At 53.0% G+C, this 27638-nt stretch overlaps 1 protein-coding gene across 10 annotated transcripts in view; it reads left to right on the plus strand.

Annotated features, from left to right (window-relative positions):
* The window catches only part of LOC122386865 (eye-specific diacylglycerol kinase-like), a 180068-nt gene that overhangs the window by 97393 nt on the left and 55037 nt on the right, over positions 1 to 27638 (plus strand). For 9 of the 10 annotated variants that reach the window (XM_043376616.1, XM_043376574.1, XM_043376627.1 and 6 more), the window contains 2 exons: positions 20885 to 21044; positions 27407 to 27513. In XM_043376616.1, the coding sequence (XP_043232551.1) occupies positions 20885 to 21044; positions 27407 to 27513 (267 nt within the window). Of the gene's footprint in view, positions 1 to 4988; positions 5319 to 20884; positions 21045 to 27406; positions 27514 to 27638 lie in introns of those variants that run through there. The other variant, XM_043376594.1, reaches the window with a different exon arrangement.

Genomic DNA, 27638 nt, shown 5'->3' on the forward strand with positions numbered 1-27638 from the left:
AAGGCCTCCGACATCTACTGTAGCTCTGGCACGGTGACAAAGTTGCAAAAAAGTGACTTGAGGTTGGGTCATTCAAAGTGACCTGGTGACCTGACCTTAAAAGTTAGGAAGTTCAAACTTGCACACCATGTGTAAAATTGATGAGAGAATAGTCATACCAAATTTTGCGGCGCTACGCGCCGCGGTTTTCCCGCTATCCGCGAAAAACCTCAGGGGGGGCGGATATCCGCCCCCCCCCGTCGGTGCGCGGGTTATGATTGTCCTTGTCCATGCGCCATATTACGCTCCGATAGTATCCCATATAATCGAACATATGTTTTCACATTTCTGTCTCAAGCTTTTGTCTCCCTGTCTTCATCGCTCTCCTGTGACGAACTCGTGTGGTGACTGACGGTTTTGTGCGAGCACCACTGTTTGTGTGTGTGTGCGCGATCCGTCGGTCGGCCGTCGACATTGATCAGTGAAGGCGGCCGGCCGCGCACGGTGCCGCCGTCGGCAGCGACTGCCGCGCGCACGGCCACCCGGCGCGCCGTCGGCAGCGACGGGCAGTGACCGGCGCGCCGCGGTCCGGAGGTGTGTGTCCGACGGCGGGGAGTCGCCGCCGGGCCGGGAGGGGAGGTCGGACGGCCGGCCGCCTGGTCTCCGGCTCACAACGGGCCGGGAGGGTGGGAGCGGTGTCAGGTGGACTACTGGACAGGTCAGGTCAGCTGGAACCGGCCGGCGGAGGTCCGGCCTGACCTGACCCGACCCTACCAGGTGCTGAGGCAGCCCGGTGACCGGTGAGACCGACCCCGGTGACCGGTGAGACCGACCCCGGTGACCCGGTGAGACCGACCACGGTGACCGGTGATCTGGACACAGCTCTCACCGTACCGGCGTCGGTGACTGACGGGAGGTGTACCGCAGATCGGACGCGTGCTCACTGCTGTGGGTCCCCGCTCCCTCCCGGCACCATATGGGGTCCACTGGGGCAAGGTGAATGCATCAAATAGCATTGCTGCTTTCAAGGCTCCTGGTAATAACTTAAAGGGATTTTTGGTAGCTTATCTAATTTTGATGGAAGGCGGTTGTAGACAGTGGTTAGATAAGAGGGTTTTATTTCATCGATGCATAGAAGCTATGTGCATTATGAGTACATAAGAGGGAATTTAACACACGCAAGGAGGTTATCGTAATTATCTCAGTGCAGATATGAATGAAAAGGCGTGTTTCAAACCACATCGGGCTTCAAGGAAACGGTGTTTGCAGTATTTTTATCATGCTCTTTTTTATGTGCAAAAATCTATCTAATGTCAAAACCTAGGCTAGTTGCAATCATTCGTGCCTTTAAAAGAACGCCCAGTAGGTTTTTTGTTTCGATTTGCTTAGGTTTTTTGCATCTACTATGCTTTCGTGATTCATTGTCAAATTTCTCATATTTAGTAAAGGTACGCATAAATTGACAATTAAAAATTGGCCATTCAGGCTTGTGAATGTATCGAATTGTGCATAATTTGTTAATTAGGTCGTAAAAGATCAATCTATAACATGCTAATTGTTACTAATTATATTTTTCACCTACAGGTAGACTATTCGCTTGATGTAAATATTTTCCACTTTGAAGTTTTGATTTTGGCGGTACTTTTTTAAAGACGCCTTCATTGCTTGTGCAACGATACCATCCGAATTTGCTCGCTCTGCATAAATATGTGGTGCATATCTCATTGTTCGCAAAACAAGTTTTTTTTCTGCATCGGCCGTCCTGTTTTCAATTTCAAACCTTCCTGTACAGACGCCTCAGTCTCTGACGATGCTTCTGTTTGTGATCGGACATTGCCTCAGATCTAGTCATCCTTTATATAAACAGCGGCACCAGTTTGAAATGACTGTGCAGAAGTTAGTTTTACCAGTGCCGGCGGCGACGGTTTGATGTAGCTCCTGGCAACTTGTCGATATCATCAGCTGATACATCTCCGACCCCCTGGACGGATCATTGACGGCTTTTGACGGGTCCCTGACCTATCGAGCGTGACCGATCGCTCAGCGAACTTGGAGACTCGTGGCAGCCGACTTTTGAACCTCAAAGTTCCGCTGACATTCGTTCGGCGGGATTTCGGCGTGTTAATTTCTTGGACAGAATTCATCTGGCTGCAAGCAGCCTTCGCCTCGGAACCTAGTCCTCTCTAAGATACGCACAGCGGCCATTTTCGCACGTATTAGGAGGAGGTGACCCGAGGAGATTTCCCTGCGGGGGAAATTCGCGGTGGATCATGGCTCTGTTGGCGTTGGTAGGACGTGATGCTCGCGTTAGGTATATTGAGAGTCCCCAGCCGACGGCTGGGATGATATCATTTCGAATTGCGTGAAAAGATCGACATGAGCATCAGCCAGTTGCCGTATTTGAACTTCGTTTCAATATTTGGTACCTATTTGGTTGTAAAAATTTTATGTGCCCGTTCCAATGATTTATTCGCACATCACTAGAATTGCATTAGTTCTATGGGGAAATTCCCATTCGATTTTCGATTACATCCTTATATGCTTCGATTAGATGTTACCTCGAGTTCACACATCGTTGATTCATATTTGAGGTTTAGAACAAGAGTCTAACGAAGGCCAAAGCCATTTCAAGGAAATGACTAGATAAGCTTAGCGAATTTGCATGACAATTTACATAGGCATTGCCACTCTTCAACATCAGTCCGTCCTTTCCCACTGATGGACGAAACATCTTCTCAGCGGCCACCATCTGGTGGCACTGCGCCATATTTCGCCGCCAGTGAATTCGCTGCCAGTTATCTCTTCCCGTATCTCATATCTGCTGGCTGCCGGCCGGACCGGGTCCTTCCGGCTCCCATTCACCGGTCACCGTCGCAGTGGGGTCGCCGTGCGCGCCGGAGCCACCGGCCGACTCGTCTGGACGGGCGCGGCACTTGAGCTGAATTCCCGTCATTAATTTCGGAAATAGCCGCGCAGGGAGTCGGCCGGTGCCCAGTTCCGTCAGCTCACCTCTGCGCCCGGCGCGGCGGACGTCACTGGCGGGCGGTCAGTGGGGTCAGGAGGACGGCAGAGTGGCACATATACCGGCCGGGGCCGCAGTGCGCACCGGGCGCTCCAGACGCATACTGAGCTGGTCCGTGAGCCGCGGACTGTTCACTGCAGAACCGCCGACTGTTCACTGCTCAGTTCTCCCCGCCTGATGGCCATGGGCGGTCCGCCGAGAGCTCCGTCTGAGATGATGACGTCAGTGGACCGAAGGCAGCAGTCGATGGACGGCAATGCCGGCGGCTATTCTCGTCAGTTACGACAAACGTCGGCCAGTTTCAATGTTTCATTTCTAATATTTGTAGATTGAAAGTAGTCCAGAAACTTCTAATTTTGTTTTAATGATGACAGTAGTTCACATCGTGTGCGGCCAAGCTGAAATACAAGCAATGATTGAATTACGAATAAAGCCATAAACAGAGCGATACTGCGACCATTATTTTCAGGGGAAGGGGAAAACGCGTTTGTAGTAGAAAATTAACGAATCATCTTTGGGATATGCAACGTGAATGAAATACGTACGGGTAGAGTTGATAGGTTGGCTTGTTGTTTTACCACGTTGCTCCCATTTAACACATGCTTGTTTATATGTTTTAGTATGACCTTCATTTAATGATACAGCAAGTTAAAATGGATCATAAGATAAGATGCCTTTAAACTCCACTTCTTTGCTATAAGTCATGACGCATAGCTATGCACATTGCACACAGTACTTTTCCATCCTGATAGTTATCAGATAGCCACCAGATAGATGAGACATTCCTGCAGCCGGTCGGTCAAATATACACACCTTCTTGTCAAGCATAGGCATTTAAGTTGAATAAACAATGTGTCGGTTGATGTAACTTCAACGTTTCGCACTTACGTAACTTTCTATCTACTTTTTGACAGATACAAGCTGGGTCGAATGCCCACATACTTTTCCACTCCCTTTTGGCGTATCACTCCGTCTTTTTACACCCAACACTTTTGTAGCATGTTTTGCCCAAGTTCCAAGTAATAACATCTTTTATTGTCTGCGTGGCTCCCTGTTTTCATCCATAACCCATTGGGAGGCACATGTTTACGCACCCCGGCTCTGCCCTTCTCTCCAAGCCGTCTCTGACTCCCTCTCTAGGCCGTCTCGAGCTGCGCTGTTCGGTTTTGCCTCCTCATACCCTGCCAGGCGGTCTCCGCTGCTGTATTATCAGGTCGTCGTCACTCCCCCGCCGCCGGCACACCGGCTTTAGATAGGCGCCGCCAGCCGGATCTAACGCGCCTGTTTGCAGTCGGCTGGGCGTGGTCTGTGCCGGCACCCGTGTCGGGTTTTTGTCCGACTTCAGGCGGCCGGGCGCGACTCGAGACTGGTTGATATTGACCTGGGTCGGACCCAGAGAGGTGACATGTTTGGAGGGTGGCGATTTATTCGGTCCGTTATCCGATCGGGGCTCGGATTTCTGAATCTGGTGCATTACGGGAGCGCGTGAAACTCAAGTCGGCCGGCGACTCCCCACGTGCCGGACGGTGGTGTTCCCCACGTGCCGTGCACATATTGCACACCACCCCGTGCGCCACGCGCCACGTGCCGTCTGATGTACGGGGCACGCGTGTGCGGCCCCGGGTCGCCGGTTCGAGTCGCGCTCTGTCAATATTTACACTGGGCTCCGAGTCAGCTGTGGATACCGCGGCGGTGGCGGTGGCGGCGCGGCGGGAGGCAGTGTGCCGCGCGGGCGACGGTCACGTGGCGCGCGGTACCGCTGCTCCGCTGTGCTCCGCCGCGCCGCCGTCCCACAGTGTGCCGCGTCACGTCGCGGCGTTACGGTGTGTGCTGGGGCGTCCACGAGTGACGCGCGGTGTTCGTTTGGTGGTGTGGTGTGTCGACTGTGACCTGCTGTGCGCCGGCTGGAGAGAAGCTGCTTAGCTGGGTGTTGGTCGTTCTTTGGCCACTGCAGCTGAATCTGGACAGCGACGTTGGTCGTTGGTTGTAAAGACACACTATCGGCTCCTGGCCGCTACTAGCAGCTGGCCCAGTGCTGGCCGCTGCTGATCCCTGTTTGTCTGGTCAGCTGGTCTGGTCTGCTGATCCAGCGCTGGCCGCCGGCTAACTGCTGCTGATCCCTGCTGGTCTGGTCTGCTGGTCCAGCGCTGGCCGCCGGCTGGCCACTGCTGGCCGCGGTGTGCGGCGGGGCGATGCTGGACTGGAGTCTGACCGGCTCGCCGCTGCAGCTGCTGCCGGCCTCCTGGATCGCCATGCTCGGAGGAGGATGGTACGGCATGGCCTACGACGAGCGCCGCAAGACCCGCGAGCTCACCAGGTAAATCGGCCGCCGGTGCAGGTCACGAAACATGCGCTAGTAAGAGTGGTTGGTTTCTCGCAGGAGGCTTTTGATGTGTGCGTTAGTAAACATGGGTTTGATCGAGATCCGCTGACCTCCCGACATCGTAAAGACACAGGCTTTCATTCTGTACTGATTCGCTACGGAAGCCAGTCAGATCAGGAAGGTTCAACGTATCCATGGTATTTTCCATTACATGGGCTTACATATAAACAATAGTATGACTTCATTCGACAACGTCTTGAACTGCAATGTATGTTCGTTCCGCATTCCTACTGCTCCTGACGGGCTGTTCTGCTTTGTACATGGACGTCAAATCGCTTTCCAGACTATCCAATTTCCGCAATTTGCGACTATCCAGGGTCAAAGCTGTAGAAAAGGCAAGGCTGTGATAATGAAAAAACATATTTTCACATCGCTTTCCCTAGGGACGGTAGGGCGAGTTGTGAAATGCAGCGAGTATAGTTTTTTTTTTCGCTGCTATCTAAAAAGCCAGCGTTACCCGTCGGTAACTAGGCCAAGGGATCGATAACTTACATCAGGATACGCACGCTGCGAACTGAGGTAAACAGGTGCTCAAACAGCCCCCGGCACTCACGCCCATCGACTGCGAATGGCTACTTGTTGACATTTCTGGTTCAGCTCGGCTCGTATATACTCTCGATCGTCCCTCTCTTGCCTCCCAACTCTTTCTCTCTCTCTCTCTCTCTCTCTCTCTCTCTCTCTCTCTCTCTTTCTCTCTCTCTCTCTCTCTCTCTCTCTCTCTCTCTCTCTCTCTCTCTCTCTCTCTCTCTCTCTCTCTCTCTCTCTCTCTCTCTCTCCCTTCCCCTCTATTTACTATTTCTCTCCTTCTCAATCTGCATAACTCTCGGTTTTGTCGTGCATCTGCGTCCCTGGGGAAATCGTACCCTGTTTGTGAACTTTCCGCTGACAATCTGCGTCTGCTTCTCGTCGCGCCGGGCACTCCGGAACATTGACCTTACGCCTCCTATTCATTCCACTACGCTGTTGAGTGGATTGACACGGCGTGTTCCCAGCTCGTCTCTAAAGCCGCGGCGAGAGTTGGGGGATTACATGGCGGCTTCAACACTGGTGTATTGGCGGTCGCCTCATCCGAGAATGTGACTTCTCTGGTTTACCGGGCCTTTATCGGCGCCGCCCGCCGATAGGCGATTAGCCACGTCGTCCGTCACGTGACAGGTCGGCCTTTATCGCCGGCTACCCTGCGATCGTCCCACGAACTTGAGCGGCGTCATGTCAGGCGCTCCTGTCATCTCGTGCCTTCAAACGCCGTGCAAAATGCCGCCCCGCCGGCCTATTAAAGCCAACAATGTTGAAATTAAGCCCGCTTATCCTGGCGGCGCGGTGACGGCCGATGACATGTCGGAGCTGTGGGCGGGGCAGAGCGAGCGTCGGCGGAGGGGCGCCGTCGCTATCGGTGACCTCCAGATAGTGAGACGCACTTTGACTGACCGCGACAGGAGGCCAGATCCTGAAGCTCGCCGCCGCGCCGCCCCCTCGAGACGGAACTGAACTCTGCACTGTGCTTATGTTTAAATATGATACACGCTGCCACTGCTGCTGAGAGAGAGGGGGAGGGGAGCGAACGGGAGAAATATTCCCTATTCAGTCTGAGATTGTAGAGTCTGGGTGTTTTGTAACTTTTTAGCCCTAAATCCGTCATTAATTGGCGAGCATGTGTCGTGGAGCGCTGCGACACCTGTCCGTCATGTGGTGAGTGGGTGTCGCTTTCTCCCGGTACGCCGAACGGCTGCCGGCCTCCTGCTCACGGCGCGCTGAGGCGGGGATAGCCCGAGCACTACCGGACTACCAGTACGTGAGTGCCTCTCCCCTCCCCGTCGGTAAGCGTGCTGCTCGCGGGAAGGCAGCCACATCCGGCTGGCCGGAGCCAGCTCCGATATCCGCCAACCGCTCGGAGCTCGCCGCTCGGCCCGAGCAAAGGCGCATGTTTGATGTTGCTTTGATTCACTGCTTTGACAGACGTTTTTTCTGCTCTTGACTTAATTATAGCAACCTCGGTGACCTGAGTGTAGAGCTGAGCTCACGAAATTTCACTTTCTCTGGAGCCTGCTGTCTGAACCTTTGATACTGGTTTAAACACACCACGCTCGCTCCCGACTTTCTTAGTCTAGCTTAGGACAAAAGATGAAAGCGCTGGATGATGAGCGGGGAACACAAGACGGAGTCGGTTTTTACGTTTCCACCGGCCGGCTCCTTTTAATCGTGCCCTGCGTCTGACGTGTCCTGGTGCGTGCCGTCACTCCGACTCAACTGTCTCCCCGACACCGGACCGGCACGACACGCGCACTGAACAATGTCGTCTTCCGCTGCTGTCGGCAACGGCGCGACGGCCGACGACGGCCGGGGACGGTCGACAATGGCTCTGTTTGCCGGGCCTTTGTTCCTCGGGTCACGTCAAGCTCGTGACCAGAAGCGCCCATCGCACGCCGACAGGCGAGGCTGCGGTGAAGTGTGTGTGCTGTGTTTGCGTCAGAGTACCGCAGATTCTGTGTAAACAGACGGTTAGGGCGCCGTCGGATAGCTAAAGCTGTAAGAGTTATCACTAGTTATGCAGAGGTTCACGTTAACTAGATATTTTCTCCTAAGAAATCTTTGATTCTCGGTCCTTCGTTGATAATGAAACCCAACCCGGATCTTAGCTCTTGACACTTCAACATATGATTAAACCAAAGTCGATGATTTTATGCTCGGCGGATTTGCATATGTCTTTGGAGCGCAGTCACGACTCGGCGCCAATTCGTCGCCTGGTTATCAATGCCGGGTTATGGGCGGCTGCTCGAACCGCGCTGGCTCGAGGAATGCGGCTGGTTTGGTGTTGACTCAGGCCCGTAGTGTGGCAGACAGATTGCGCTCTGTGCCTGCCGGGATTGCTCCGTTAACCCGCGCCCTGGTGTGGGTCTGAGCCACCTTCGCCCTGGTGGGGGGGGGCCAAAATGACCCCCCCCGTCTAACTCGAAAACGAAGAGGGCTAGGAAGACGCGGAAAAAAGCAAACGAAAGCCCATAACAAGTACGTTCGAAAGTATTTCGGTCATTTTTTCGCTAAGGTCAATATTGAGGTCGCTAGAGGTCATCATAGGTCAAATTTCAGTGTTTTCGGTGTTGCCGGACATATTCCGCTGTAGCTCGGAAACTAGAAGAGCTAGAGAGCCGCGGAAAAAAGCAATCGATAGCTCTTTTCAAGCTCTTTCGCCAAGGTTCGTCAGATTTGACCTCAGCTCAACGGTTTGGCCTACAGAGGTCATGCAAGGTCAACTTGGCAAATTTCGTTGAAAATGTTTTTAACTATAGCATGCATTCACGAGAAAATAGAGAAACGATTCATGCACCATCGTGCTTGGCTCGTCGAGACGCGTCGAATGATATATAGTTTGACCTCGAAAGGTCATTTTGAAAATTTGACCTCAGGTCAAGGTCATGACCTTACCGAAATAGGTCATGCTGCATATCATTCGATCCGCATTGACGAGACAAACACGATAAACGTCGAACGGAGTCTCTATCTCTATTCAATAACAAGTAAGTGCAGAAAAACCGCTGGTGACCTCTGGTGACCAGGGAGATGACCTAGCGTGACCTCAGCGAGGTCACAAGCAAATGGTTTCACATGGGCTGTGATTTGCTGACCCAAGACACTTCAATAACGAAATATAGGAACAATCACGCCCGATTTAGCTGAAAAACAACTACTTTTCGATTCTCCCATTGACTTATAATGGGGAGCAGCGATGACCTGACCTGACCTTAGGTCACATTTATAAAAAATCCGAGATAGCCATTTTGTAGAGCTGGGTGACATCTTCAAGTACTGTAAATTTTACATCGATCGGATAAAAGCTGTGCCTTTGAGAGAGCTTTGAACTTTTTTAGAGGTGGTGTCAGTTTTGGTGACCTTGTGACCTGACCTGACCTGACCCGAACCCCCCAAAAAAGGACATGATGTAAAAATGTTGAATAAACAGCTATACAAAGTTTCAGGGCGCTAACTCAAGTGGTTTCTGAGTTATCGCTGAAAAACCACAGGGGGGGGCCAAAATGGCCCCCCCCCACCAGGGCGAAGGTTAAGAGGCCCTTCGGGTCTCGTGACAGAAGCCATATTGTTTATATGACGCATCAGAGCGCTCCTCTCATGACCAGAGTGTCATTGGGTGTGACAAGTGCGCCGCAATCAATCTGAATACACATACCCTTGGTTCCTTTGGGGTGTTTGGCGGTGGCTCGCACAGAGCTGGAGGCGAAGATAAACCCGGGTGTTGACGGCCTTTCACAGCCAAACAGGGAGAGGAGTTGATCGGAGGACATGCTAATCAAGCATTAACGGGACGTTGAATCGTGATTAGCGGGCCGAGGTGACACGACGCGACACCGAGCCAGTGGGGTCCAGGGAAGGGGGAGGGGGAGGGGGGGGGGCGATGACGAGAAGGGTGGAGAAGAACAAACAGAACCGCGGCGGCCCCGCCGTGGTCGGCCGATAACACGCGCAGTGTGAGCCGAGCCGCGGTGTACAACGGGTGCGCGGAGTGTTTGCCCACCCACCATCCCCATCATCACCGTCCTGTCCTTTGTTCCCAAACGACCCTCGTCGTCCACCCGGGTTTGACGAAGCGGTGGCTCGCACAGAGCTGGAGGCGAAGATAAACCCGGGTGTTGACGGCCTTTCACAGCCAAACAGGGAGAGGAGTTGATCGGAGGACACGCTAACAATCTATTTCTTTAATTTAGGGCGATGCTTGCGCAACATTGTTTAAGCGACTTTCAGCATCGAAATAGCTAGAGCTGTTGCTTGGTAACTGCAACCTGATTTGTCCTCAAGAACGAATGCTCGCACAGAATCTGACACTCCTTTTTACCGAAATGCGTCGAGTTTCGGTCGATCTGTTCCCTCCACCGACTGCCGCGGGTCTCAGCTGTGGAGCGGCACCGCTGTGGAAACTCGGGGCTGTGTCGGCGGCGGTCACGGCTACCGTTCACCGGTCGGTTTCCGAGCGGAATACAGATCCGTTCCGGCGCGCCGCGCGCCGCGAACGGACAGTACGGTACCGCCGTCCGTCCGCCGCCGTAGTCTTGTCACGCGCCGGTCCGGTCGTGGCCCTGGCCAGGACGCAGCTGGTGCATGACAAACGTACCCAGTCGGCCACGCGGCCACGCGCTGTCACCGGTATCGGACGTGAAAATGGGGAACAAGGCGGGCAATGGGGGCTCGACTGGACGTGAGCGGGTGAAAGCGGCGGCGTTAAGTGTCGGCGCCCTCGATTAGTTCCGTGTCGAGGTCGGCTTTTGTTTGATATCGAGTTCGAGTATCAAGTGGGTTTGCGATAGCTGGTTTCGTCGATCACCACTTCAGTGTGCTTTGTTCGTATTGGTCTCTTTCTTTATCTGAAGATAGTCTATCAAGATTTTCCGGAACTTCTTAGGCATACGCTGCAATGTGCATTTGCATTATTTTTATGTGTATGGATTCATTACGCTGACTTTACACTGAAACAACCTGAGTCATTAGGAACCCAGAAGGAAGAAGTGATGGTAAGCCAACAGTCGCAGATTTACACAACAGTTCCGTTGAATTCAATGATTCAATTAGGTTTCTCGTTATGCATCTGACGTGTTTTATCACCCCTCTCAAACGGAATAGCAGGCGACACTTATTTCCGTGCGCCGGTGCTCAATTCGTGTAAGGGTCGCCGCGGCCCAGATGGGATAATTCCAGCCTGTCGGGCCGTATCGGCCAATTCGTCTGGGCGACATTGCCATTGGCGGCCCCGGTGGCCGGTCGGGCCATTCGGCCGGCGCGTTACGAGCGCGCCCGGTCGTCGGACGCCCCCGGACGACGGGCGGCGCGTCTGCCGGCTTCCTCCTCAGATGTGGCAGCTGGTGGTGCGGCGGTCACCGGTCGTCCCCGGTGGCCGCGGGCTGACCCGGCGACCGGTGACCCGCTGACCCCGGCCCGCAGCCGCAGCCGCAGCTGAGCCCACCCGTGACCCCAATGACGCGCCGTCATCCCCCGGCCGAGCAGCCGGCAGGGCGGGCGAGATGTGTCTGCTCAGCAGAATGGCCGCCGTAAAATATTGTGTCGTTATTACTCGCTCGCGCCCGTTGCCCTCAGCGCGGGGGCGTTTCAGGCCAGAGTGCGTCACATTTCATTATTCAGAATTTTCCTGCTCGGATTGTGATATTCCGCCGACAAAACCCGATGAATAATTACACCCGCGCACCAGTTGTATTCCCTTGATAAATCTTTAATGAGCCAATCTAGTCCAGAATAGCTCGCAATCAATGCCCGGGCGGTCCGTGCCGGTAAACAGGCGTGAGCTGCCGCCCTAGTGGTGGGAATTATTCACAGAAAACGCGCCTTGAATGCAATTCTCAGAGATGCTGCGCGCTGCTGGCAAGCAGCCGAGCTTTGTCGTGTAGAGCACGGATGTTCTCTCTCTCTCTCTCTCTCTCTCTCTCTCTCTCTCTCTCTCTCTCTCTCTCTCTCTCTCTCTCTCTCTCTCTCTCTCTCTCTCTCTCTCTCTCTCTCTCTCTCTCTCTCTCTCTCTCTCTCTCTCTCCCCCTCCCCCTCTCTCTCTCTCCCTCTCTCCCCTCCTCCTCTCCCTCTCTCTCTCTCTCTCTCTCTCTCTCTCTCTCTCTCTCTCTCTCTCTCTCTCCAATAATGGCACACCGCTCCTCGCTGCATCATTGATAGTCTATGGTCAATGGTCATTGGTCGCTTCGTTTCGGAATAACTAAACATGGCGCCACGGCATTCACGACTTGGGGAATCGGAAATCGAACGCTTTGATGCGACGGCGAGCAATTTCGGAGTGAAGTAATCAATGTTTTGTGAGATCAATTCTGCTGTTCATTTACGTGGACAGTCGTAATCATGATAGGCTGTTTTCATCGTTTTTTTTTTTTTGTCGTGTTACTTAATGTGCACTTTCCTAAGATCAACGTATTTAAAAATTGTGTACCACATCTGAACGAGACACAACACTACAAGTCTGCTTAGCAAATAACAACTTCGATTTGCAAATCGCATAGTCTACGTAGCGATCAAGTTCATAAATGCTTGGTCTCGAGCACACTTAACCCTGATGCATAAAAATATGAATACATTTATGCGAAAATAGTCATAAATAGGACGAATACATTTTAACAAATGCCACGACAAGGTGTAACGATGTAATTTATTGGTAGGAGTGACTATAGAAGCCTTTTGTACCCTCCCCGGGGACCCCGAGGGGACCGCGGACCCAGCAGCAGTGAGTCAAAGCAGTGAGCACGCGTCCTGGGGAGCTCACTCAGCCACCACCCACCACAGGCGACAGGACTATCGGTGGCCATGGGCCGCGGAGGCTGCCGAGGGGCTGCCGGACCCGCGTTCAGCTGGCGGACCTCGCCGGCACGCTGAGGTGAAGACTCAGAGACCTGACCTCAGGAAGACGCCGGCCCGGCCACCAACAGCACCATGCAGCGACTGCGCATCCCATTCACGCGCTCCAAGACGCCCAGCGGGACCGAGCTGAAGGCGCAGAGCAGCCTCGAGGTGCCCAAACAGATCCGGTCAGCCAGCTTTGATGAAATGCAGCTCAGCAAATCTCCGGGAGCGGGCGGAGGGGCCGCTGACGGAGGAGGTCAGCTCGGAGGAGTCGGCAGCTGCGGCGGCGTCACCGGAGGCGGAGTCGGAGGGGCCAAAGTCACATCATTCCTGCGCGTGCCTCAGTCGGCCAAGAAGAGCAAGAGCCTGGACGAGTGTGACGAGACGTCGAGCGTGCGGACCCGGCGGCGGCGCTATTTGTTTTCGGAGCGCGGCGGGCGGGACACGCCGCACGCCTGCTGGCACTGCGTCTGCATGGAGGAGCTGGGCCGCAGGGGCACCCGGGACGACTCGTCGCAAGAGAGCGGCGGCACCGGCAGCCCGCCGCCGGAGCCGCCGCGCGGCGTCTGTCCCATCCGCGTCACGCTCAGCCGCAACTCGACCTCCTCGTCGCTGGACCTGCGCCACTCGTCCTGTTCGTCGGTTAGCGGGTCGTCTCTGTCGCCGGCCCCGTCGCCGCAGCCGCCGGCCCGCATCTGCCGCTCGCCGTCGCCGAAACTGGAGCGTCAGGCGGCGCTGCAGCGCGCCGATCTCGATCCCGATGAAGAGGATGACGATGATGACTGGGACGCGTCGCGGCAGAGCTCGATACCGTCGGCAGGCTCGGGGAGGTCGGCCGGCTCGACCTACTCGCGCCAGTCGTCCGTGCTGTCCTGTCGCTCGTGGAACAGCTCCATCTACTCGTCATTCTCTCGGCAGAGCTCGGGATACTCTGACGACGTGCCGGTGCACGCGCACCACTACTTGCCGCGACAGACGTCCATGAACGTGTCATCAGCTCCGGCCAGTCGACAGGCCTCGCTGGTGACGCACCCGCCGACCCGACAGACCTCTCTGGCGGCCCGCTCGGCGCCGCCCAGCCGCCAGAGCTCGCGCCAGATCTCACTGGGCACCACGGCGTCGCAGCTGTCGCGCGACTCGGCCGCCGACTCTGCCGACCGGTCGTGGTTTCTCGGCTCGAGCAGCGACATCGGCGAGTACACGGAGATCTGGCTAGAGGTGCCCGAGATGGCTGACCGGCCGTCGGCGGGCCCGATCCGGCGCTGCGCCTCCGCCGAGCCCTCCCTGTCTCCGCGGCACACGCAGAGCCTCGAGTCCGGCATGCTGCTGGAGGTGAACGACTGGCCGCCCGTGCGCTCCACCTCGGTCGATATCGGGTTCCCCACAGAGGAGCAGTGCACCTACACTGCCTACCTGCCCTTTCGGAGACGGAGCAGGTTAGTTCGATGCATGCCATTACGTGCTCATTTCATACGCTCGAATTTTCGTCTTACTATGCGGTCCTTCAGCTGTTCCCCATTCTTATTACGTTGAATATTTTTGCCGCGGAGTCGGGTACTGCACGCCGCACGGGCGTGTAATGACCCGTTGTAATTAATTTTTAACGCAGCCGCACGTTTGCTGATCCTTTGGGCGTAAACAACACCGGGATCGTATCGTAGCTGCCGATACGGCTGGCTATTCTAGTGCGTCAGCGTCACATTGACACGGTGCAACAGGTGCTCCCACCGCCAGCCGCGGCGGTGCTGCTATCGACCTGTGGTCGTGGGCTCACTCCGATCAGGGCGCTGGAGTCCCCAAATCCACTCATAATCGGTCATCATATCCTGAGAGCCACCCACGATCCGCGCTAAATCAGCGGCTTCACGCACCGCGCTGTGTTTGTGGCGGTTTCAGCGCTATCTCGATAGGCTGGAGTCGGGAACCTCATAACCGGTCACGACTGCCTGCGACCAGATGGGATTTAAGGCCCTTTAAACGAGGCTGGACCCTGTGACTACACTGGACCCTCAGCCCGGCCTCTGTTGCGGCACCTGGCCCTCCCTGACGCTGACACATCTGCCTGTTAGCCCCCTGTCGGTGCCTGAGGACGGGAACACGGCCGCCCATTCCCGAACGTCGGGGGATGGAGGCCGTCCCGGGCGACGAACGGTCGCTGTCAGGGGAGCCAATGTTATCAGGCCCCGTACAGACCGGCTCATGTATCTCCCTGGCTGCAGTGGGTCCCATACATCCAACGGGATGAGAAAACGGTTCCAGTTCATTCGTTTAGGACAGCAGCTGATGTGTGTGATTCGCCGTTCTTTATCCTGTGCAAAGTGGGACTCTTTATCTTTTTGGATTTTGAGCGCTATTTGTATTTTGTTAAGTTTCAAGAATGATTTCTTTGACTTTTTTTCCACAAATAAACTCAGGTGAATTATTACCCGTCCTACTTGAAGTTCGGCGCTCACCTCTTGCGATCGAATGTGCATTGTGCAGTTTGTGCACCCGCTGTCCAACAAGACGTTCACGATTCAGTGTTTCTGCTAGGGTAAACGGCTAAAGTTTCGGTGCTGAGCTCGGTCGTGCCACCATTTTTACCGCGATGGCCTTGCCGCAGCGCAGTGACTGCAATATTGCAGCAGTCATTCCTGCATGTAGGTTCGACTGACATGCTGTGCTTGTTCATGGGCTGTGACGTCTGGTGATTAATATGGCGCTGTGTGCCATGTTATGAGCACGGGAACATAACTCAGACCGCGTGAGACGTAAGCCCGTGCACAGCCGCAAAATAATGTGCAGCATATGTGACATGTTGCAGGCGGCAGTGTATGTGTAATTGTTTATCCATGAGCCGTTATTGCATAATTCACCTACATCCCTTTGCGATGTGCTGTAGTTTGTTGTGTTTTTCTAGCCTAAAATGATTTATCCGGAGTGTGCTTGCCGCCAAAAGCATGGCCGCTTTTTATGTTCCTTATTTTGGTCATGTGTTATTTCTTTTTCGAGTTGCCGTTCTCTGAGTGCATCTGCCGGTATTTTTGGGCGGAAGGCCTGCATTCTTCTGTGCAAGAACTTTTTGCTTCTCTTGCGTTTGACCTATGAAATTTGTCCTATTACCTACGAAACCTTTCTTCTGCCTTTTGTCGTCTCCAGCCTTTGTTGTGTGCGTCGGCGTGACCAATCATCCCTCTTAGTATGCGTCCCGTGACAATTTAATTCTCGTTTCATATCTGTGCCAAGTTGAGGGCGGGCAGAGAGACTGTTTCCGGCCGCGGCGCGGTGGCGGCGGCCGTCTGGTGCGCCCCCTAATGAGGCGATTAGGCCGCTCATCTGCTGGCCGGCCAGTGTCGCCGGCGACGCGCCGACGGCCGCCTGGTAACGTCGCCGGCGACGGGGTCATGCAGAGCACGCCGCACCGCTTCCGCCGTCCTCCGGGGCGCAGAGGGCTGGGCGGAATCTGCGGACGCCTGGGCGGAATTGGCGCACCGCTCTGGTGCTGAGATGGGTGTAACAGGTTAGAGGCGACTTGTTGAGGCACCGCCGGAGGGGAGGGGGAGGGGTAGTTGGTTGTTTGGAGCTGAGGGCTGGCTTTTTGTCTCCTGCTCGTGGGGCTGGGAGTGTTGGTATCGGAGGGAAAGTTCCTAAGGCTGAATGGAATATGTAGCCCAGCGTGCGAACATCTTGCTGAGTAGGTAGCGTAATAGCAAATATTTCATAGTGACTCTGTTTATTAGCAATTCATCTTGGGCATCTACGTAATTGTAAACTATCTGCATACGTCCTTCGCTCATCGTGTCCTACTTTGCAATGCGCATATAAATAGGTGCACAATTACATCATGTATGCCAGTGTTCCTAACTCGGTCGGTGTAATCACGTCGATTTCTATCAGTGCACATGTGAGTCTCTCACGCCCCGCCCGCATGGCCGATCGACTAATTGCACCACCCGCCGCACCCGGGTGCAATCCGGCTTTAGCTCCCGTATATGCACGGCGGCCTGGATCTAATTTAGGTGCCCGTACCGGCGGACAGGTCACCCAGGTCGCTCGAACGGACCCGCCGCCCGGCTGTGCCGCTTCCAGTCATCTGCATGCTCGCTAAAACAGGTGCACTCCGCGTGGCTGTGCCTTGATCGCTGTACTCGGGGACGTCCTGGGCTCAAAGACACGCCTCTCTGATCATCGTACCTCTTAGTTGCCTGGCAACTCCACCTATAGAAAGACGATGGAATGGAGGCGCGCTCATGCTCGATTGAACGATGATCCCGATATTTCTGTGCTTTGACTGCAGCAACTTCGCTCGACCACTCTGAGAGTTATTTCGACGCACGCTGTCGATAAGCAGGTTATCCAGCGCGGCGACCGAAAAAGAAACAGGCTGTCTATCGGATCAGAAAAGGCTCATCGTTACGCACTGATGGCTGCCTGGGTTTAGTTGAAATTCGAACCAGAAACGCTAGGTCATAGCTGAAAAATCTTAGCATCAGGCGACAGCAGTGGTGGCCGAGATGTTAGGTTGAATCGTCATGTTGTGTCGAAAGTGTAGTATTGTGTATGCAATGCCACCAGTTGTTAGCAATGTAAGGCAAGCAGCATATTTCATATGTGTCTTTGGGCAATGCTTAACGATGTATATTAAGTACTTTTGGTACATGTAAACCTTGTCACTTTGTCAGCGACATGCTTTTAAAGCTAATATAAACATCTTATCTAAGTGGTCTGATGAAATATCTAACAGGGTAGTCAACATTCTTCAGAAGTTTTGATACTGTCGAGCGTCGAGATAGCTGGTCGCATGATGCTTACAGTTTAAAGTTGAGCGGGATGGATATGTGGTTGTCAGGGGCAAGTCATCCGCTAAACTGGCCCAACTTAACTGGAATCGATTTACATTTCGGGAAGCATTAATTCGGGTAACTTTCCGATGTTACTATGGAGTGCTGGATTATTGTGCCATGGTAACGAATAGCTCCGACCCCATTCTGCATCTCCTAGAAGTGATTTGTATCTTCAATGTCACCAGAGCGCTATCATTCTGGCTTGCCTAGACTAGTCTGAATATTGGAGTATGTTGACGAAGGCTCCGTTCTCACATCACTGCAGCTATTCCTGTGTTCAATCTAATTTTGTTACTAACGTCATCCACTCCGACTCGATAGTTGTTTCGTTCAGCCTGCATCCCAAGGTGAGACATGGCTCGATTGTTAATGCATGTGCACCTGTTCCACACCATCCCAGACATTTTTATGTGATAACACACCCTTTTTATATCAAATAATTTTGCCTTAGCTGCTGTAGCCGCGGCGACGGGCATATGGGTTCATAAAATAGTGAGCTTCGAAAGCAGTTTACCCGAATTTAACCACCGATCGACTTTGCTGCTACCGAGGGAGCAATCAAGCCCAGCTGGGGACTTTGTTTACGTCTAAATAGTATTGTGTTTTGAAAAGAAGTTGGTATAAGACGTAACCAGCTGACCACCTCAGCAAAGCATTGTACAGCAGGCAACATTTTCACATCCGTTCACTTCACTGCCCCCGCCTGACGTACCGCCTCCATCACCCCGCCACCCTGGCCCCGTGTCGCCGCTGGTGTCGGCCGGTGGCCCCGGTCGACGCCGCGCCTCCCGCGGCTGTCTCGTGTCCGTCCAGTCCGTGTGTCAGCTCCCCGGCGCTGTGTTCTCTCCCAGTGTCAGACGGGACGGCCTCCAGGCGTCACTGCGACACCGACCTCGGTGGCAGGGCCGCCGCCGGCCCGGGAGCTCCCCTGGGACCGGGGTGGTGTGGAGGGTGACCGGCTGAGACACGGGGAACGAACTGGGGTGGAGAGGGCGAACTGGACTGGGGCAGGATCAAAATGGGACTTGAGTGCTAGGCACAGGTCATCAGTCCAAAGGCTCCTTTTTCGACCTAATACGCTCTTCGACCTGAAACACTTTTCCGACCCTCTTCTCTCGATACTACATAGAGATAAAAGGAAGATTGACAAGACATTTCCAGCATTCAGTCATTACTGTCGCCCTGTGACAGCACAGAGTTTCCCGCCGATGACGGAGCTCACTGTGACAGGGCGGAGCTCCCTGCGGATGACGGGCCCGGCCGGCCTGTGACGCTGTGACGGCCCGGTGTGGGTCACGGTCGTGACTGCGGGCCCCGCTGACATTTGCCGCGGCGCTGCAGTGAGCTGCCCTGATGCAGCCCGACTGGTGGTGCGTCCTGGTGCTGCGGGTGCAGCGGTGGCTGGAGGCGGTGCTGTGCTGCTCGGGACATCCTGAACCTGCTGCCGTTCTGCGCGGGGTGCGGCGGCGCTCCACCGCCTGCTCCCAGCGCCAGCCGAGAGTGGGGGGACCACCGGCAGTTGTATCATCAGCGGAGGAAGATGAACAGACGGCGGCTCAACAACCAACAGCAGCAGTGTTACTGACACAGGATGAGCATCCGCCAACGGTAGTTGAGGATGGTGAACTTTCAGTGCTGCCGCCAACAGTAACGCCAGGTTCATCAGCACCGACCGCATGCATTCTAGGAACACCTGGGACATCATTGCAGTCAGCAGATGCTCAAGGAACAGCACGATCAGGAGTAGGTGCTGTTCAGTCTGGACAGAGACAGGCTCTGGATTTAGAAACATGCATACCCGCAAGCAGTAGACTAGCGCTCGCGGCTGCCGGTCATGCTGCGGAACCAGCCGAGAAGCAACGGGTTGTATCGGAGGACGAACGAGACCGATCAATTGTTAACATCCAGCTAACACAGAGTAGTCACAGAAACACAGAGTTACAAATGAACGCCGCTTCTCCGTCCGCCATAGATAAAGTCAAGTTAAGGGACATGAATGGATCATGCTCATTGGTGAGCGATAAATGGGATTACTGCATGCTTTTGGAAAATGTCAATAACTCAATCCATTTCAAGAACGTTAATGAAGCACACAATATCGAAACAAATAACAGGATAGAAAACATCAGCGATGAGTGTTTGAAAGACGGCCAAGGAAAAAAGCTGAGACTAGTCGATGAAAATAAAGGAAACTCTTGTTACGAGTGCTACAAAAGCGAAGAGGTATTTAGTGAGAAAGCAAGTGTCTTTCCCCACGGGAGACTGTCCGAAGGCATCTCTTCGGAGATATGGAAGAGAAGGAAGATCCTTACGACGGGCTGGATCTGTGAGGGTACTGAGTCAGAGGCTTTCGGAAGGTGGGTGAGAGCTTAGGTCATTTTTTAGTTCTGATTATAAGGATGAATGGATCGTCAACTCTTTTTCTGCCAATGTCACCCATCATTAACAAATTGGTGCTCTAATGAATCTGAATTTGAACTTCAAATGTGCCGGCGATTAGATGAAATAAACTTAAATCATTCGCATGGCTGTTTAGCATTTCTGAATCACTGTCTCACTCTCACCTGCACTCGGGTGTCTGCTCTGTCAGTCTTTGTAAAAGTTCGTTCAGGACTCCGACGGACGGCGCAGGATGTTTTTTTTCAAGCATTGTTCACGCCGTCTCCAACAGACATTTTTGTCAGAACACGCATTACTTGAGTGAACGACATTAGAGCAATATCAAACACATACTTCTGTCACATCCTGTTTCTTGCGACTCAGTCGATCATTTCAGGCGGCAACTAATCCCAACTCCTGTCACCTACGGGAATACCAGCGCCGGTACTGCGAAACTGCAGCTCAATTTCCTGCTCTGCACGCATTGATTCTGTGTAGAGTGACGCAGAAACCACGTTTTTGTCTGTTCCCTGCAGCTAACTATGTTCCTTAGTTGCTGCCTGAACAAACGTATTAATAACGTTCATCCATTATTCACGTTAAGGGCGTAACCGGAACCCCTCTAGTCAGCTCTTGTTAGAACCCCTTAACAAGGATTACGTAACCGAAAGTTGCTCGCTAAGAAAACATGAATAGTGCGCTAGCTACCGGCGATGCTGTGAGTGTTTTCACTCTCTGTTATTCTTGCGTTGTTCATTGTCCGTTTTAGAATGCGGCTGACTGAAAGGCGCCTGTATCCTACTGAGTAGGACACGGGCGCCTAGAGTAGAACCTACTCTGCCCATCGAAGTGTCGATATGTCATGTGCCGTATTGTAACCGCTCCTGTCACAAAGCTCCGTACCATTTCCGACTGACCTAACCTCCCTCCCTCCCTCCACAGGAAGGCGGCGACGGGCGAGATCGAGATCGAGGCGGAGGGCGGCCGGCGCACTCTGCGCAGCACCTGCGACTGGTCAGAGGCGGCGGTCAACGGCGAGCACCTCTGGATGCCCACCTCTGCGTCCGGCGACTTCTGTTACGTGCCCGACCCCGACTGTTCGGTAAGCACCGCACCGCGCCTCCTCGGGTCGATACCTGCCTCAGCGGCACACCTCCCTGGGTGGCCGCTGTACCGGTCAGGGCTGGATGTCCGGTGGGTACTGCTGGGGTCATCATTAGTGGTGCAGGTATCGACTAAAGCTGGCCGTAACGTTCGGTGCGGCTACGGTTGTGTTGTTCAGGTTAATGTTTCAGGTAGTGGCCCTAAATTGTATCTGTTTTAGTGCTTGTTGGAGGATCATTATTAATGTAAAAATCAAGTATTTCTTTATTGTCATGACCTTTCCTCCTTTTCAAAAAAAAAAAATGTTGAGCCAAAATTATATTGTTTTAGCGTTTTCAGGCAACGTAGCACGAACGACCTTTAAAAAGATATTTTAAAATGCGGCAATCAGAAAAAGATGCAAAAGTGTTCTTTTGGATATTTCACTGATGAAGGCCTGTGGCCGATATATTTGAAAACGCTAAAACAATATAATTTTGGCTCAACATTTTTTTTTTGAAAAGGAGGAAAGGTCATGACAATAAAGAAATACTTGATTTTTAGTGGCCGTAAAGTTCACTTCACATGGTTTTGTCGTTGTCGCTACAAATTTGAAAAGTAAATGCTGCTATAAAGGGTTGGATATACTTCAAAGAACTTTCCTCAGAACTTTCGAGCAACGTTACGCATTTTTGTGAAAAATGTTATTTCTTTAGGCCAAGACAAGCCATTATTGCAAGCAAAGATAATTTGCATTTGGATGTGACCGCCACTGAAAGCAGGTGACATATGGAAGATGCGCATTGCACACTTTGCTTTTTATTGGTCTATACCTACAAAAGGACAAGGTTTACGTGACTACTCGTATAGATTCAGTTCAACCCGTCCCTCCTAGAAGTTGCTGGCCCGGAGGAGTCGTCTCGTGGGTGCGTGTCGCTATCACAGGCGCACGTTTAACTCGTCTCGGCAGGACGGGCGGCTCGGGCCGGTGAAATATTCACCCGTCCCTCGAGCGGCCAGTCTGAACGTGCCGGCCCGGCCCGGCCGGCGACCGCTTCTCGCTGTTTCATCACTCATTCAGCGTGTTCAGTGTCGCACGCGCCGCTCGCCTCCCCGAGGAGACCAGAGTTGGAACTCCCGCGCGTCAGGTTACTATTAGCGAACATTGAGGTCTGGGCAAGTTTGCGCGAGGGGCGAGGTGGTCCGTCCTCTGTTTCGCTAGGATTGCTCTTTTCAGGAGTTTCTGATTTCGTTTGAAAGTGGTAGAGACTCTGAATCGTAAAGTATATTTCAAGCGTTATTTCATTTATGGTACTTCCCTCCTGACTGACAGTCTTTCAATGATTCGTGAGCTCGCTCGAACCCGGAGCTCGAATCCAGTGCCGAATCAATTCACTGACAAAGCGAGCACCGTAACTAGGAATCGCAAATCAGTTTAGCCCAACTGAAGTTATGTAACCGCAATTGCGGCCCTCAAAAGGTCAGGTCACCAGGCATCCGTGACAAATGGTTTTTATTCGCTGCAGAACAGCTAAACACAATTTAAGGCTGGCTTGGCGCTGGAAAATCCGCTTAGTAACTGAATCTTTCTGAAGTCATTCATCACGGCTGCTATTAGTAAATCGTTAACAGATCATTATAACGATCAGCACCATTCATCGACGGCCTTCAATGGTTGCCTGTCGCGACCAAAGCACGGGCCAACAGCTGATGGAGTGCACACCTCTTTCATAGCAGAATCACTGGTGCTTAGCGCGGCACGGAAGCCATTATGCACGCGCCACAGAACGACAATTACGGCCGGTCAATAAAGTTAATGCAGCTGACTTGCGGACGGGCTGGCATTTAAGGTTGGTAGTATTTTGATGCACCTGCTGTAATTATTCTATGGATTGAAACCTTTCTTCGAACTTAGATATTGACAACACTGCTCCACTCATTTGGTGCTTAAAAGTTAAAATGATGATTAAGTCACAGGGGCTAGCAGAATCCGAGAGTAAGGTTTGCTTGACCTTCGTAAATGATGGTAGACCTCGTTAATTTTTCACCTTCGACTGCGTAGCCGTGTAATCTGGTTCCATTTCAAACGATCTCCTTTTAATGTCGATTAATCAACTTCTTCAATGAAACTTTAAGCAGGTTTAAGATGATGCCTTAAGAGCACGTCTGTATCTGTTTAAAGTTGCATGATGCGAGACCAAGCAGCCATCCGACAGAAACTGCGTGTCTGAACTAGATAACAACGTCGCCTCGCCTCTGCCTTGGCACGCTATATTCACGTATAACACTAATTTTGCGGTAATGGTAGGTTTTCAATAAATAATGTAAATAGATCCAGTTAATTTGATTCTTTGGCTCGATACTTTTGCCGATGACATTCAGCGAGCGGCAGACGTTGCTGCCCACACGGTCATACGCTAGCGGGCGATGATGTAACCCACCTACATCGATCCAGGGCTGCTGGATGTTAATGATTACCCCCTACCCCCACCCCGACCCCCCTCACAGCCAAAGCACTGTCTGTGCGGCAGAGAGCCAACCCATCGCAAACGCCACAAATAGCTCTCCCTAAAACGGTTATATGATCTTTGATGCCTGTCTTCCTGGAAGCAGCGGCGAGCGTGAGCTCTGTTGACGTCAGAGTGACGTCAGAGATCTGACGGCCAGCCGCGCTCGAGTGACCTGCCGCGGTCAGCTGTGCCAGGGGGTGGGTGGGGGTGGTCGCGGGGCGCGGATCTGACGTAGGGGAGGGGGTTTAGCGCCTACTGTTTGCGCTAGGACGGTAAGGTACCGCGGTTTCCCACAGCACCCCCGGAGGCTGGGGGCGGGGGCTGACCCGCCTCGCGTGTGCGCCGGGCCAATGACGACGACCGTTTGTGATTAATTATGTTGGCGTATTGATCAGCTAAGTTTGACTTTGTGGGACGGACCCATCCTGTTGCTGGCGCCGACCGTGGGGATCCCTGTCGGTGCTCAATGTGCGAGCTAAGTGCCGTCACCGTCAGCTGATGGAGCATTGATCTGATGTGACTGGATGGGTTTTACCGGCTAATGCTATCGTTGGATCACAAGAGTGTTCCCTATTGGAACATGTATGGGAATAACCTGTTAGTTTTACCTCTGAGCGTCTTGCAATTGGACTCTGTAAACGATGGCTTCTCGAGGAGACGTGGTCCCTCAGGGACGATTTCGTTTCGATGAAGCGTTTAATGTATAACAGTAGGGCGATATGCTGGTGCTGAAGGTGGAAATTGTTGAACGCTTTATAAAGGGACGGCTGATGCTCTATGGGAAGGGCTGGTGCTGTATCGGAAAGATGGGTCCTGTATCGGAAATGTTGGTGCTGTGTGTTGAACTTCTGACTGAGGTGTAAAGTGCAGACAGTATGTGCCGTATTTGGATGGTTTGAGCTGTGTTGAAACGATTGCTTCTGTGCGTTGTGAACAGGACTGTGTCTATTGTTTCTATTGTTGTTCTGTAGCTGCGGTTTTTGCGTGTGATAGTACGGACGATGTTGTGTGTCGGGCAGACCAGTAGTTACAGCCCCCACCTGCCGCCACTGCCGCTGAGTCCCGGGCAGACTGCCCGCCCGGCCGTCGCGTCGGTCGATATTGCCCGTGTACCGGACCGGTCGGCACCGGTTGTAAGGCGGGCACGGTACGGTGTGCGCCCGGGTCACGCTACTACACGACGAAAGCATCCACTCCCCGTCCACCCATGTCCGCGGGCTACTTCATGCTGCCCCTCGTCTCGCGTCCACGGCATCTTGTCATTGTCTCGTTGGTTTTTGAATAATTTTGATCCTCAAAGTTCAGGGTAGCTGGACTTGGCAGCGGATGTGCCCGCCAAAATGAAAAAATGTGCCCGCCAAAATGAAAAAATGTGCTCGCTAAAATGGAAAAATAGCATAGATCCAGTGTGTAGTTAGTATGTCCAGTAAAATTAGTATTTAGTTAGATCCAGTGCCGCTTTACCTTCAGCTGTCCTGTATGCCACTCCTGCTTCCACCGAAGCCTCCGAGCGTCCACGGCCATCGCCGTCCACCTTGGTGCTCCGTTCGACTGCACACACCACTGACCCTCTCCCTCATTGTCCTTCTTTGACGCATCGTCTATCCATCATTCATCATCCTTCTGGCTCGTGTCCCTGCCGGTCAGCGTCCTCCCTATCTCATCATCCCCGGCCCGTCCCCGCCCTGTCCCCGCCCCTATCCCCGCCCCGGTGTCCTCCCCGCCCCTCCTCTGTTACTGCGCCCCCCCCCCCCCCGCTAATGACTGCCCGGAGTCCCGGATAAGTTTCTGTTGCTGTCCCCTGGAGCGCGGCAGAGAGGTTAGTTTATTCGCGGGGCTCGGTAGCCAGCGTGGCTGCCCCGGGGGCGAGTTACCTAAGTGTGGAACTACCCAGCGCCGAGCCGGCCGGATGACGTCACACCACGGCCAGTGCCGGCGCAGCGGCAGACTGGCCGAGATTGGCATGGTCTGAACTTGGCGAAGAGGCATCGGACGCCAAACTTCTGCTGCAGCTATAAATCACATTTCATGTGTTTCTTCCATGTGTATGAGCTATTAAGTCCTTCGAATACCTAATGTGTAGGTGAGCGTACCTGCATTTAGCAGTGTGTACTATGCTATGTGGATTGAAAACTGGGGGCACATCCGACACACTGCGCAATGGATTCCGATATTGCTTGGCTGATTCTGGCTTTGTGTCTTCGCACGAACCATTGAAAGGGAGGACGTCATTTTTAAAGGTTGTCAGGTGCACTCAAACGTTTTAATAAGCTGATTGAATTTTTGGCGAGGGGTGGTGGAACGTTCTGTTCACAAATGAGTATCTACCTACCTAGTGCCTACCTGCATTGGCAAATAACTTGGTCGCGGTCAATTAGGCATGATTCACGAAGTCCCTTATCTTTTATTAGACTTATTAAGCCCAATGTGCAACATTTGCGTCTTTTCGCGTTGCATTGGGTAGCAAATGAGAAAATCTGCCTCTTCTCCACAGCCCTCAATTCAAGAAACCGTCCTTTTTCTTATCACACCATTCCATAACATAATTTTCAAACATGGGTATCCTCCCCACAAAAAAAAACTGAAGCAGTTTCCTTCGGCTCCAATGCGCCGCTCGCCCAGGGAGACGGAAGTGCATTATATTCTCGGCGGTCCAGTCTGCATTCTGCAGCACAATTAAATTTGGCGGACCCCCAGCGCACGACTGAACGATTCGTATTGTTGTGAGTGACTGTGACGACAGCAAATGAATTCACTGGTGGTTTCGGAATAATTAACAGGCGGCGCAGCCCAGTGCCTCTTACAATGAATTACAGAGGCGAATGCACTTTTGCAGAGAAGAAATGGATTGAGCAGATGCCCAACCTCGCTGTATTATCAACTAAACATTAGATACGCTTTACATTTTAATCAGGCAATCATGGAAACAAACGACTTGCGAGTTGCGACCCTTCCGCCTTACATGACTCGGCAGAATGTCCCTAAGTCGGCTAATCTACACTGCATCTCTTCAAACCCTAAGTATTTTACAATTTACCACTGAGCTATGCAACAGGCTTATAATTCACTGCTTAAGTCTCAACTCCTTTTCCCCTATCATCTTTTTGGCACCGTCAATCGCATTATCGCCATCTGCGCTGCCCACTGTCCAGCAAATAATCCGGCCGTCTCCAGTCCTCTGGCAGGGGCTTCCAAACTCAAGCGAACTCGCCGAAGTTTCGCCATTCAATGCGCAGGATCTGTACAATTGAGTTTGAGAGCCTCTGGGTTGGCTCGGCGCGCCTGTGCTGCGCCGTTGGTCCGGCCAAGTACGCGAGTGACGTCATGCTATAAGCGTCATCCCCCGACCAAAGTCACCAATCAGAGCCCTAGAATCGACTTGTAGTTCCACACTTAGGTAACTCGCGCCCCGGGGTTGGCCGTGATTTGCTGGGCGGGTAGTCAGGGCTCGAGATGACAGCTGAGGGGCCACTGCTGAGGGAGGAATCAGATGACCGATGACATATAAATGATGATCGATGCTGGATGACGGATCAGTAACGAATATTGAATAGTGGAGATTTGTGGGTAATTACGATCTGAAGCCTCGCCCCTCGGGCTGTACAACGGTCTTATACCTTCGCACCGTTGATATCAGTTTGGGAAACGACGTATGCCTGTGTCCACCGCACCCTTAACAAGTGACCCCTCTGGCACAAGGCAAACACATTAATAAACTTGTCCGTCCACATTTGCTCAACACCATGCAACGCTATGCCTTGACCTATGACCAATGAATTGTTACCCGTTCAACAATGAACTGTTGAGTGTTAGACGATATCAGTGCCTATTGGGTGTCCCCGAGCTGACTGAAAACGTGCCTTTTCTGCAGAAAACGGGCTCGCGGATGAAGTGCACTGCGTGTAAGATCATCTGCCACACGGGCTGCATCGCCAACCTGATCGACAAGGTCAAGTTCGCCTGCAAGCCCACCTTTCGGTGAGTGTGTGTCTGTGACGTCATCAGACCATTCTCTGACGTCACTGGACCAATGTATTATGCAGGCCCTCCACTGGCAAATGTGCCGCCAAATGCGTCTCCGATTCCAGCCTAATGGGACAATG

Source organism: Amphibalanus amphitrite, unplaced genomic scaffold, assembly GCF_019059575.1.
Source record: "Amphibalanus amphitrite isolate SeventyFive unplaced genomic scaffold, NRLGWU_Aamphi_draft 000016F_arrow, whole genome shotgun sequence".
Lineage (NCBI taxonomy): Eukaryota > Metazoa > Arthropoda > Thecostraca > Balanomorpha > Balanidae > Amphibalanus > Amphibalanus amphitrite.